This window comes from Zosterops lateralis (assembly GCF_965231275.1).
Source record: "Zosterops lateralis genome assembly, chromosome: 14".
Taxonomy (NCBI): Eukaryota; Metazoa; Chordata; class Aves; order Passeriformes; family Zosteropidae; genus Zosterops; species Zosterops lateralis.
This window is the reverse complement of record NC_139774.1, coordinates 7836976-7851313: the sequence shown is the minus strand read 5'-3', so window position 1 is coordinate 7851313 and position 14338 is coordinate 7836976. Positions and strand designations below refer to the sequence as shown.

The window sequence follows — 14338 nt, the reverse complement described above, 5'->3', positions numbered from 1 at the left end:
CTGGGCCACGTGACACATTTGACCTCAGAGAGAAAAGTCACCTAAAAACCCCCAGATGCCTTTGGAGCCTGTTACTCTCTAAGAGGCCACCTCATCCAGCACGGATTTTGCAGTGTGACTGCGCAGAGCTTAGTGGAAACTCCTCACTGCAGTTCTCATGTGGTGTCTCTGAGATTTTATCTACACCACTGAAGCCGCTTTGTTGAGCAAATGGAAATGTGAGCTGCAGTCTTGCAACACCATGGCACACAGGTCTGAATAAAAGGATTTTTCCTCCCTGTACTGGGGCTTTCCTATAGAAACAGTGATTTCCACTGAATGACACACTTTCTTTTGACAAGTGACGTTTTCTTCCTATGGTGTGGAAGAAAATTACTTGGACAGGTTGGTTGGATTAACTGCTTTCCATGTTTATGAGAGTGGAATATCTCACACAACACAGAAGACAGAAAAAACCCCTGTGTAGCTGCCAGGGGAGTTTGAGAGACTAATTAGAGGGTTGTGGGGGAATCACCATGGGGTCTTGCCAAAACCTTGCTGTGGACTCAGCCCATGATAAGAAGGGGCTGCATTTTCAGCCATGCTTTTCCAAAGTATCTGCTAGACACTGTAGCTGAAGCAATTACATCACTGCTTGCAAAAGCCCAAGCAGTGAGTAGAGGGTGTTGAAGCATGGCTGCAGCAGGGAGCTGGGGACCAGCCCACAGGTGCTGAACAACCCCTGTGGTTGTGACACTTTCCTGACTAAAAATCCCCACTCATCCCAGTGTCTCAGTTTCACACCACAAGCTACCATGTTTTTCATAGTGCAGTCTCCAGCAGGATAGTAAAATATACACAGAGTGTAGGAAGAAGCAGAATGAGGTGAAGCCCCTGGTCTGCTTCTTCTCCCACCTTCTCACCAGCCTCAGGTCACCTTGCAGGCTCTGTGACAATGTTTATGGTGTAAGGAGGCTTTGACACAGCAAATGATTTGTCATCAATAAGTCCTGGTGGCACACTGTACAATCAATCCAAGCCAGTAAAACATTTTACTGTATCGTGCTGTACGGAATCAACGCTCAGTTCCTTGAAGTCTCCAAAAAGCCTTTGCAAAGACCCTGAATCAGCATATCTGGGAAGAAAAGCTCCTGGAGAGCCAATCATTGCTCACAGCAAAAGGCAGGAGAATGTGGAACGGAGCATGAGGGTCCCTGCTGGGGCTTCATGGATTTTATGTGTATATTTCAAGCCTATTTATGTATACATTTTATAGCCGCATGCTCCCTAATACACCTTTCTCCACTCTATTTGAGTGGTTTCACAGGGTAAGAGGGTATCTGAGTTCCCAAGCTCTGTCAACTCTTCTGTTCAGTGGGAAAAGAGGTGAGAGGATGAAGCACTTTGGACCACCAGTACCTCCTCCAGAAGGGACAAGACCAGTGAGCTGCAGGAGCAGAGTCCTGCACTGCTCCTTCTCTGAGCTGTCCCTGCTCCCAGCACCCGCAGCCCTGTGGGGACAACAGCAGGGACAGATGGGTCCCCAGTGCCAAGGACCTGCAGGGCTTTGGCTTTGCACAGTAGCACAAGAGACAGAAATAGCAGTGATGGAAAAAACCTCATTACTTGTACTGGCCCATCCCCAAAGAACGTATGCAGAACACTTAAAAATAAAAGAAAAAAATTAACATGTTTTTTCTTTCATGCTGATTTCTAATCAGAAGGAGGTTCATTGAGTTATTTGGGTCTATATGAAGAAATAATGTAGCAAAATCAAGAACAAAGCCATGGGAAAAGAGCTGCCCTGGATACCTTTGAACCCATCAAAAGGTAACTGCCTGCCTCACCTTACCCACGATCTCTTTCCATCTCACTCCAGTTACCTATAAGAGATCCAGGTGCTGATTGCAACTGTGCAAGGAAGGAAGAAGAAGATACTTCTCCCAAAGTGCTCTCAGAAATGTACTCACAATGAAACATTTAAACCCTCTGGTGCTCTCCATTGTTTGGTGACATCAAAAGGGCAATTATACCCTTACTGATGTAATGTTGTATTTCTTTGTTTCTGGCTCACTCCCAAGTCAGCTTTCCTATTTCTGAGGGTATTCACTTAATTCAGTTTACCATCTGTCTTCAAAGCTTCTCTCCTATTTTTATTACTTGAATATAATGGTAATATCTGTAGTTCTGTTGTGGAGACAAGAATCAAATAAATGTCCAGATCAGTCCAGAGCAGCAGAGAAACATTACTATATCCTGTCCTTTCCTTTGAGGGAGAAGGAAAATCCAAATGCATCTACTCTTTCCTTTTTATAGTACCCAGCAAATGTTCAAATGGAGCAGTAATAGAGGGATGAAGAATAAAAGCAACTAAATATACTTCAACCGACACCACGGGTTTTGCCTCTGGTGGAGCACTTGGCACTCCACAGGCTGGGCTGAGCAGCCTTGGGCATCTGCTCTGTACACAAAGCATCACCAAGGGCTCCTGTGTCACAGCATGAGAGCCAGGATCAGGAGTGGTGGGATGATACAAGTCTATTGTGACCCCAGATGAACCTCCCATCCCTTTGCAAACATGCACTGAGAAATATTTGGAGCTGTGCATTGGTGCTGGTGGGAAGGGACACTGTGATGGCAGATTTCCCTTCTTGTGCCTCCACACATGAATGCAGGTGCCTGCCTGGCCTCCAGCTGCTGCCAGGAGGTGAGAGAACAAAGGCGTCCTTTCTGTAAGGCAGGACTGACAGGGCAGGCAAGAGGCTCATGGCTGCAGCCACAGGAAAGAGAAGAACAGAAGAGTAAATGTAGGAAATCCCAGAGATTCAAGGGGTAAGGTGAATTCTTGGACAAGTTCAACAAAACCAGCAATGTTCAAATCCCTAGGGGAGTTTGCCATTAGGTTTGTGTTGTGTTTATTATATCACTCTCTGCATCCATCAGACCATCCAACACTGCACAGTAGGAAATAATTGGCTTTGTCTTTCACTGACTTCTACCATTATCTATTGAGATGAACATTATAGACCTGTTGTCAAATTGTTAAAACTTTTCTAATGGCACCAGAACTTAATTTGAATTAAAGAAGAATGCATCACGGGGCTGTAATGGCCAAGGAACCCCTTGTTCAGTAAATCAGTGCAGCCATGGTGAATCCTTTGCAACATGAAGCAGTGACTGATTGGATGGGGCCACCAGAAAGCCAAAACCAGATAAGAGAGCAACAGCTGCTGCTCCAGGGCTGAGCAGGTGCCACACTGCCAGGTCAGGCAGAGCCTTTGGCTCTCTGGTGGTATCCATCTTCCAGAGATGACCTGTGGTGGCACACATCTCAGTGCCACTGTAAAAGGCAATAACAGCACATCTGTCTTCTGAGGGCACCTATTCTGCAGACAGAAATGTTGGGCTAAAGTCATGTCCACACTAAAATAAAGTGAGCACAGCATTAAGTGAGGCCCCAGATACACACTTTGGGATAGCCAGATGCACATGAGAGAGGAGCTGGGACACAGCAGAAAGCCTGAGACGTGAAACACAGAAATCAATACTGCAGGGTGGATGTGGAGGACTGAGGGTAGGAGCTCACACAGGAGACCTGTTCCCAGTGGGTCCTGTTCTCCTGCTGTTGTCATAAACAAGCGTGGTGCAACCAGTGATGTGGCTCAGAGCAGTCCCTGGGGCTTGGGGCCCAAAATACAGTAACAAACATTTGCCCACAGCTTCCCAGCCAAGTCCTCCTTTCTGTTTTACCCATGTAATTCCTTCTGGGCCATATTTCACCGCATGAGTTTTGCTCCAGTTCTAAAGCAGCTGATTCAAGATGCTGATATAAGCAGCTGTAAGGCCACTGCCTTTAATGAGATCCACCAGGATATTTTCAGAGGCAAAATTCAGGCTAGCAATTTTAGGTTTCCTTTTTTTCAGTATGAAAAATTCTTTTTCATAATCAAAAATAGCAAGTAGACATGAACATAAAAAATTACAATCTTTTCCATTATCAACACTCCCCTCAGAACATTTATCTAATGATGCTAAGATGTTGTCTTTTAAAATAATTTTCCCCTTTGCAGTTCTTCTCCTTGGAAGTCTGTCTGTCTAGAGGGAAGCTCTTTGATACATAATGGGAGAAATAGCACAGACATTGAACATTACCTTTCTTTAGAAAAGACACTTCACACAGACTCAAAGGACTCAATTTCAAATCAGCACAGCAGATCGATTCGAGATGAACCTTTAAATACCTTACAGAAATCCTCCTGTTTCAGGCTTGCAAGAATTTCCTAATGCAGACCCATTTGGAATCGTCACTGCCTGCCCACAAAACAATGGGATCCAGCATCACTCTCTGCCCAGCTGCTCTTACCACGCACACACCCCTGCAAGCGCGCCACCCTATTTCACATGCCGGCTACAAAGTGCCCCAACAAATTTACCAGAGGTGGACTGGTGGAACAAATCAGCAGGACTATTTGAGAGATATTATGTAATGCATCCCGCCGAGCTCTGCACCACTGCCATAGCGGCTCATGGTGCCGGCTCTCCGCCGCACGCATCACGCCGAGCATCATCCCATCCCCATGCAGAGTGCCGCTCCCGCCTGCCTCTTCCCTTCAAAGAGCGTGGAATACCCTTTATCCCGGAGCAGGGCGGGCCATGGGGAGCCGGACCGCTGGCCCAGAGGCCGCTCGGAGGGTTCGGGCCAGTACCACCGTGCAAAGGCGGGGAGCGCGTCCCCACCCGCTGCGGAGAAAGGAGCCGGGAACCAGGGAGAGGGGCGGGGAGAAGGACAAACCCCCGCTGCCGAGGCGGGTCGGGGGAGCACTCACCCAGCAGCAGCCAGCCGGAGCCCGCGGAGCCCAGGAGCGGGGCGAGCATCCCTGCGGCGCGGCCCCTGCGCCCCGCTCCGCGCACTGCGGCGCTCACTGCGCACCCCGCCGGCCCGGCCCGCCGCGCCCCGCACACTCCCCGCCGCTCCCCCGGCGGAGGGCGGTGTTTTTAGCAGCCCTCCTCCTCTCCCCATCCTTCCGAGCCCTCCAGATCCCTCCTAAAAGGGGCTATGCTGCCGGTGGTGCGTGGATGCTCGTCAGAGCATCGTTATCCTCTCGGATCCATGAGCGGCGGCGGGGGCAGCGAGGGGGAGAAGCTTACTCCTTTATAGCTTTATTTTCACCTTTGGCCGGTGGAATTGCAGCTGCCCGGTGATCTGCACAACAGCGGAACTAAAGACTATCAGAGATGCTGAAACACACCCAGCTTCATCAGCAGAGACAGCTCGGCATTGCCTCTAGACATCTCATCATCATTCAGCTCGTGACTACTTAAACGAAGAAAGAAAAAAAAAAGAAAGAAAAAAAAAAAAAAAAAAAAAAAAAAAAAAAAAAAAAAGAGGCAATCTGTATGTGATACTAAATACATGGAGAGAGGAGAGAAGAGCAGATTTGCGTTCTTGACTGTTCCCTGAACAAGCTAGTTGTAAAAAAATTATGTCCCAGCTCCATGATACATGGAGGGCTTTGCAGAAGAAGGTGTTAAAAGGGCTGCACCAGTAGTGAGAACAGGTCTGCACCCCTCTGGGAATCAGTGCCAGTGGAGTAAACAGGATGGCAGTGCCAAAGGGTAGAAGAGACCCTCCCTGTCTTTTTATTCAGCTGTCTTTTTATACAGTCGTTTGAGTCACTAACATGGCAGGTCTGCACAGCAGGGCAGAACTGCCTGTTCCAAGCTGTGATATGCAGCTGTTTAACTCTTTGGGAACACCAATAAAATTCTCTGCTTGTACCAGGAACTAGCAGTAGTTCAGGTATGATTAGAGCTGTGAAGGACACACATTTTCTTTGCAGAAAGAAGCTTTTCGTTTTCTTAAAGGCAAAAATGAAGCATATGAAAATTAAGAATTTCTATTCTAGGGCAAAAAAAAATCACCATGTGGTTTCCTTTTGATTCAATATGAGAAGGACTTAAAAAAGTCCTGTGTACAGAAGCCCAGAAGCTGATTAAATTTGATGTAATTTGTATTAGAGTCATCACTGCCCACTCCTGAAAGCTGTTATAAAATTGTCATGTCCATTTAAGTCAAGGGCTCTTTGTCTTTCAAGATCACAGTCTCAAGGTGGAAAACCATCATCAAGCACTCTAACAAGTGAGCTGGAAACCAAAGAGAACTGTATCTGCTTCCTCAGACTGCAACTCCCATAGTAAATGCCTCTAAAGCAATTGGGACTTCAGCTACACCTTCAAGTGCCATAAAATCAAATATAACAGCTATAAAATAGGACTTGGCAAAATCATTTCTACTACCATCCATTTTGCTTAAGAGTGAGACAGATTATAGATTAAATAGTGCACAATCTATTTTACTTAAGAACATTTGTAGCATATTCTTACAGCCTTCTCTTTCTTGAGAACGAAAACCAGTTTCTATGCCAATTTTTACCTGCTTCTCTGTGGCCAATTTTGTGTTGCAAGGCTGTTAGCATGTCTCATCTTCTGCAGGCTACCTGGATCCTGCAGTTCCTGTGTCTAAGCAAGCCCAGACTTCTCCCTGAACCACTAGTGTCATTAACTGAGCCCTGCTTCTGGACTCCTGGAATTTGTTAGCTGGAAATGGCAATACTGAAGCTAATGGATACAACAAAACAAATTGTTCTAGAATTATTCAAGGCCAGGTGGGGCAGGGCCCTGAGCAATTTGGTCTAGTTGAAGATCTCCCTGCTTAACACAGAGGAGTTGTACTAGATGACCTTTAAAGGTCCATTCCAATCCAAAATGTTCTATGATTCAGGATGTCTTGATCTTTGAGGAGATGAGTATTTTTAAATAATACCTCATTAGAAAAGTTGAGGGATCAGAGGAAACTGGCTAAAGAGTACCAGCTCCCAAAACTTCATTAAGATTTATGGAAACAGATCTCTGCATGCAGTTGCACAATGAGTCCTGGAAACACTTTTTGTTCATCTACCGTAGAAGTGAAGTTCATTGGCATGACAAGTCCCACCTGGACCTCCATGCCCTTGTTTTGGGGAGCCACAAGGTGTCTGCCTGTGCTCTGCAAAGCCTGTGCTTTCCTGACCTCAGCATCTCCTGCAGCAGCTCCTCCAAGCTCTACACAGATTAAAAAAAAGGCAAGTGACTTCCTGTGTTTCACCACAAACTTCCTGCCTCTCTGCAGAGTTCTCATAAACCTTTCTCTAATTCTTGACTTTAAAACTTTTGCTAGCTTTCTATTTCTCTGTAACTACAGTCCGAGACAAACTTAGCCAAACTGATTATCAAAAGGCCCACCTACAGTTTTCTGAAATTGACCACACCTCAACAACATGTAAGTGCTCTCACTTACTGGTATAATAGTAATGGATGTTCTGTCTTTGGAGGTGTTATAGTGACAGACACCTGTCATAATGATGCTGAAATTTTCCGTGCTAGGAAACCACCCAGAATCTTATGATTCGCAGAAGTGCCCCAAATCACTACTGCACCAGAGTGATCTCTCCTGCAGGGGACCTTCAGCCACCAAGAAATTAAAGCCACTACCAGCAGTGACCTTCCCAATAGTCAGAGCTGAAGGCAATATCAGGAAAAAACTGGCCAAGGAATCTGAGCTCACACCTCTCTAAAGTATGTTAAGTTTTTCAATCCACCCCAGGAGCTGTTACTACCAGAACTCTCGTCTTCTGTTTGCATCACAGCCTAGGCTGGATTGTAGAGAACAAGCACTCTATCACTCCCCATGAATACAAAGCAGTTCCTACTTGCTCTCACAATTAGATACAGTAACATTAGCCTATCTAGGAAGAAATCAGTTTATTTTTTGCTTGAATACATTTGTGGGTCTATTCAGTAGTCCAATATAATCTACTTACCCCAAGTAACACTAATTAAAAACCTTCAGAAGTATTCTATTTTGTTAAATATTTTTAAAAGCATATGAAATATATTTCAAGTCAGGATTTACGTAATTTTTATTTCAAATTTTTCAGTCTGTCCTCATTCCCAACCAGCTGGTAAATAGTTACTATGGCAGCACCTAATGCAGGGTGACTCAGCACTCCCTCACATTCCAGTAGCAGAACTGTCTACCCTTCCGGTTTCTTATAATTATAACCTTGTCTTCTCTTTATTGTTTCATTGCAGAACTATGATTAAAATATCAGCCTTTCCTTGTGAAACTCAGCATTTATTGGTGGAATCAATGAAGGAATCTGCTAAATAAAGATCATACCTATTCAGGATGCTATTTCAACTTTCCTTTTGTGTTGATCACAAAGATGTTTCAATTGTTCCCATCATTTCTCAGTGTTTCTTTGCAGCTTTATATTGTCAAGTGAGCTTGTCTCATATCAAACCACAACATGCTCAGCTCCAAAATATCTGTTTGATTGTGAGCAGAAGCTTCCTTTCCCTTTGTTAATGTTGAAAGCTCCTTGCTTTCTGTTTCTGTGGTTTGTTTTTGCTTTTACTTTTTAATTTACCTAGCTTTGAAGGTTGTATTTACACCTTGAGTCCTCTCCTTTATCCTTTCTTTGGATTTCTGTTCAACCCAGAGGTGACTGGCCAACCAGTTACCATTGTTACCAAAACTCTTTGAGTGTGACCATCCAGCCAATTCCTTACCTACTACAGTCATCCAATTTATCAAGTCTAAGAGCATGAAAAGTTTTTGACAAGTCATCAGTTTAGAAGAAATTCTTTTTGATAGAAGTGAAACTTGCAAAGTCTGTGGTTTCCCCATCTCATGGCTGGATTTCCCCACAACTGGAAGGGTGTGAACTCTCCCATCATGGGCTTTCCTGCCATTTAGGTAGTTGTTTTACTGTATTATGATAGTCTGGAAGAAAATGACTTTAAAGTGGCTGGCTGGGCATCTCAGATGAGTTAGGTACTCAACTTTAACTTTCTAAAATTGCAGCTGACAGATTTATGACAAGTAATGTAGCAAATATATGTGGGGAGGGTTAAGGTATTTTTTCAGTACACTTTATGAAAATAAAGATAGTTCTTTTAGACCTGGAATGCAGTAACACACCTGAGGAAGAATGATTAATTTTTCTATCTAGCTCTGGAGGCACCTTTCACTTTTTTTTTTCTCAGCTATTGCAAGCCCTCGCAGTCCTGACACCACACAGGAAGCTCGAGGCCCTTCCCTGCTCGGGTGTTTTCACAGACCAGACAAGTGAGACAATCGCGGCCGGGGCGCGGCTGGTCCCCGGGGGCTCCGGCGACACCTCCAGCACCACGGACAGCGGCAGCTCAGCCAGGATCGTTATTTATTGACAAACCTGTTCTTTGCCCCATTAAATAACTGGAGGTTCTAAGGGACTGCCTACTGTGTTCTATATTACTGCCAACATTAGAGATAGCAACAGTGATCAATGAGTTACCCTAGGAGTTGCAGTTGTTCCTTTTTTGTCTTCTGCTTCATCACCAGCCTCTTCTTCTGACATTTTATCTTCTCCTACCTGTGGAAGAGAAGGTAATTAAGTCCATTCTGCACTGGACTAACAGAACCCTTCAAGTTAGTAAATGCTTTTGAGATAATCAAGCTCACCACTAAGCCATGTCCTCAACATGTGCCACAACTCCACCTTTCAAATCCCTCCAGGGATGGTGACTCCACCACTGTCCTGGGCAGTTTCTGCCAGTGTCTGAAGAAATGTTTCCTAATAGCCAATCTAAGCCTCCCCTGGTCATAAAACTCCAGTTATGCATCATTGCTAGCTGAGATTAATGACCTTAGTGCCAAAATCTTCATGGCTGTAAGGAAAAGTCTGGAGACAAGACCCCTACTCAACTATTCGCAGGAAAACTCAGTTGATTGACTGTGAAAAAACAAGGAAAAATAGAATATTTCATTTTGAGGATGCAGAAATACCAACAAGCATTAGATTAGAAGTGATATTATGACCTAGTTTGTTCTTTTGGTTTTCTGTTTACATCCGTTCATTACCATTAACTCTCTGAACCACTTCTGGTGGGGTTATGCAAAGAGTGCACAGGTGCTACTGCTGCTCTGCTGCTGCCCCAGTTGCAAAGACAAAGTAAGAAGAGGTGTTTCAGAAAAAAAACCAAATCCCAGACCCACTCTTCATACATTACAGTAAGAAGGGAGAAAACAAGTAGTTCTATTATGGTTGTTATGGAACAAATGAAGATATCAGAATTCAACAGAAATAATTTAATCCCATAACCCTTCATGCCAGCTATGCTGAAATCACTAAGAAAATAAGTGATATTCACTTAACCTCTTCTGGCTTAGAGGACATACTCACAGCTCAAATCCAAAACGATCCCATCAATAAAGCAGAACAAGCTCTGGTAACACTTCTGCTGTGGCCAGAAAAGCTTAATGCTGCTGCAGGAAATTATGTTAAACCTCCATCAGACTGGAAGCAAAGCTTCAATCTCTTTATATAGATATAAACATACACTGTAATGACCTTTGAGCTTTCTTTAGACAAAAGCTCTTCTCTTTGGATAATGGACAAATATAGGTATTGTGGTTCAGCTTGCAGCCCAAGAGCCACACCTCTAAACTAAGTAAAGGGCAAAGCCAAGACCTGAGCATATCCAAAAGCTCAGTACTCCTCAGCTTTAGGTGGGGTTTTAAGTGATATCTAATGTATATTAAATATTTTTGCCACAGATTTTGGCTGGAGACAGCTGAAAGCTGATCTGTTCATGGAAGAGTTGTGTGGGTAGTGAGGTTGTGCACTGGCTGCAAACAACTGACTGGTGAGCCATTGAAGTGTCAACCCTATTATTTAAAAAGCATCTAGGCTCTTTTGAGCTGTAAATGCTCCAATAAAGCACTGTGCTTCACCAGCCTGTGTGAGCAGAGAGAGTCCTCATGGCCAAATTTTGCCATTGATCCACAATGTGACCTTATCAACAGCAGCAGACTGGCAGAGCAGGGTAATGAACTTTCCACCTTGTTTCCTCCTGTAGCAATCCCTTTTTGATTTCTGGTTTTGAGGAAGATGCCATCTGCTGTCAGAAGCTCATTCAGACAATTGGGAGAGAGTCAACTCCAGTAAAAGCATCAGAAATCAAAGAGCTGCAGAAATATCCCCATTAAGAGTGCAAGCTGAAATGCCTATATAAAACTTTTTATTACTCTCTATCATCTCACACATTTATTCATTATTTTCTATTAGCTTGTACTCAAATGGAACATCTTTTAAACAAGCATTTATATTGCAGACAAAAAGCCCTTTAGCCCAGTCTATCAGGGCTTTTGATTTTACTTGCCTTCTTGCTGTGATCATCTGCCAGCTGCCTATTTGTGATAGTTTAATTAAAAGATAGAATTGATTGGTCATTAAATTTTTATAACAGCAAGGTAAAGAATTTAGAAAACTATTCAAAAACAAAGATAAACGAGGGATGAATATCAGAGCTGAATCTTAATATGGTTTTTTAGAAGTACTGTAGAAGGATCAGCACTGAGTTTGTTGCACAAGAAAAACTCACTGTTTACCAAGGTAACAGCAAAAGTAGCTGTTAAATAGTAGGTTTTTCATTAATATTTTGAATCAAATATTATTTCTTTAAAGGGAGTAAAATAGACTGAATGGTCTAATAAAATGGATGTAAGGGAAATAAATCCCAGTCTCAATGAATGGATGCAGGACTGAATGTGCAAAAAGGGAGCATAAATAAAACCAAAGTGATGAGGGCTTTGGATCGCTTCAGTCAAAGGGAAATGCCATTGCATGAAACAATTAATTGCTCACAAAACCATGTTTCAGCAACAGCACTTAAAGCCAGAATTAACAGTAGCAAAGACCTGCATTGCTTAATATCCTCTGGAAAAGAAGGTGGATGAAATCTGAGGAGTGGAGTGATGCCAAGTACTGAATTTGAGTATGAGGCATCATAGTAGGATCTTGTAAAGATGACTGATTAGGCAAGAAGATGGCACAAAACCCCCAGGGTTGGTAAGCAAAGACATGCACCCAGAAAACTTAATCTAAGTAGGTACAACAGAGAGTGAGTTGGCTTTTTCAATGACATGAGGAATGTTTCTGTTGAACTAAACTCTTTACACCCTAGAGTGGTAACTCCCAGGCCACTGCCGTGTGCAAGCACGCAATGCTCTCCATAGCAGTGCTCTGCTTTCCAGAAGGCTTTTATTTTCATTTTATGTCACTATTTCATAAACACCTCTTGAATGTTAAAGCAGCTGCCTTTAAGCACACAAGAGACTTCAAGATCTTTTCCTAATACAGATCAAGCCATTCCTTGGAGAGCAATGTTTCCTTCTTTCTTCCAGAGGAGCAGAGCAGGAGCAGCTGGATCTGCCAGCCAGCAGCACTGAAGCAAAAGGCATGTTGTGCTGCCTCTGCCACTTCTGGATAATGATGGTAAAGACATTGTCTGCTGATTGCTTTAAAGTAGCAGACTCACTCCCAGAACCTACTTCTCTTTTCCCAAGGATAAGAGGTATTGGAATGCAGTAGTTTATTAGACAATCAAAGGATATCTAAAAACCTATTTCTCAGTACTCAGGTGGGGAAAACCAGACTGAAATCCTCACTGAAAATCCTCCCTCCCGCTTTTTTTCCCTAAACAGAACAAGCTGACATTGATACGTATTTGACTTCTCACCTCTGTGTTCTCACATCAGTTTGCTTGTAGCCATGGGGATGCTGCCATGGGCCCCAGCCTGCTCAGTGTGCACTGATGGGTATGGGCTGTGGGCTGCACCCTCCATAGGTCTGTGGGGAAAGCAATCTGGGACACACAGAGAAAAAAATACCCTGGCTGTTTGAAATGAGTTAGAAATAAATGGTCTCTCTTATTGTTTGTTTAAAAATAATTTAGCAATTCTAAACATTGATGTTCCTCTCAGCTGATCTGGAGAGGCCAGAAACATGCAAAGGATGTGAGTAATCTTCCAAGCAGAGTTTCCTGCAGCTGCTGGGGAGCCACAAAGTGCCTTAAGACACTTTGCTCCACAAACTCCATATTGGGCTCTTTAACCTCTGACTCTCAGCACTTTTGCCATTGAGGAGCTGGGCTGCACCACCAGTTCCCACACAGACACAGGTATTTTTCCAGGCACTGAATCCCACTGGTTGTACCAGGCTGGAGGTTCTGCTCCTTCCCAGTGCAATTCCAAAAGATGCATCTTTTGCATTTTGTGGGAAGCCTCATGTTTTAGCTGTCAGGTTCTTTTCTCAACAGTCTTATCAATGTTTAATCACCAGGACAATTTTTTTCCGTGTTGACTGGGATGCTGACTCATTTTGAAGATGTCAGTAGGTTCTAAAAATAGGACCTAGTATATAAAGATATTTAGCAAGACTGAAAACATGAAATGACTTTTTGTTTGAAATCTCTATGGCCTTATACAGTGCAATTCACTGAGTTCTTAACCCTGCTGGTGTCACGATGACTGCAAAAGGTACATTGCCTGAGATTTTGGGGTTTGGTTTACTTGGTAAAAGAAACTCCAAAATTACATGGGAAAAAAATTACTTTAAAAGATAATTAAGCTTGCAAAACAATGACTTAAAATTTAGAAATGCTACAGAAAAACTGCCACCCAAGAGAGGTCCACCCTAAGCAAAACAGAGATTCAACAAATTTTTCAGGGAAAAAAAAATAAGCAAAATATAAATAAAGAAAGTTTGAAAGCATGATTCAAGGAGACTAATATATGGTCACATAAGCAAACTAGATTTTAGGATTTTATTTCTTAGGAATTACAGAATTATTTCATTTGTAAAGGACCTTTAAGATAAGCTTCTCAGTGTTCAACTTTGTAGTAAATCCTTTTACCACTTTTTATACCATATTGCAAGAAAAAACACAGAAAAAAAGATGGATTTGTGAAATCTTTTACCAGGTCATTTTTATCCCAGACAAACCTGTAAAAAATGCCCAGGTAAAACCTTTGGCTACAAGGATCCTCCCAATAGCTGTGGCTTTGCGATGATAGTTCCTTTCTTGAGGTTTGAAGGTCCATTTCATGGAAGATATTCATATATAAATCAACAACTACTTGTAAAATTTTTTTGTCTTTGCAGTTACTGTGTATAAGTGGCATTTTTCCTCTGAAACAGAAACCACCACACAACTTGTGAGCACCATCAACTCACCACATCTGGGAAGAGGAGTTTCCAGTCCTTCCCACTGCTACCTGGCATGCCTAAGGCTGCCTGCCACATCAGAAGGGGCTTGGAAGAAAATTGGCTGATTTTTACCCTCATTGTTGATAGTAGCCTGATAACCATCAGATTCTCATCAATATTTTCAATTCTGCTTTGTATTTTTTATGCAAAATATCCCAAACTACTTGCTGTACTTAAATCATTCTTGTCTGCCAGGTCAACTTCAGGGACCTCCACTGATTTATGTT

At 43.2% G+C, this 14338-nt stretch overlaps 1 protein-coding gene across 3 annotated transcripts in view; it reads right to left on the bottom strand.

The window, feature by feature from the left end:
* ACSL6 (acyl-CoA synthetase long chain family member 6) overlaps positions 1 to 4855 on the bottom strand; it is a 58252-nt gene extending 53397 nt beyond the window's left edge. For all 3 annotated transcript variants that reach the window (XM_083871788.1, XM_083871789.1, XM_083871790.1), the window contains exon 1: positions 4806 to 4855. In XM_083871788.1, the coding sequence (XP_083727914.1) occupies positions 4806 to 4854 (49 nt within the window). In that variant the 5' untranslated portion in view covers position 4855. The remainder of the gene's footprint in view (positions 1 to 4805) is intronic.
* Positions 4856 to 14338: the final 9483 nt, after the last annotated feature.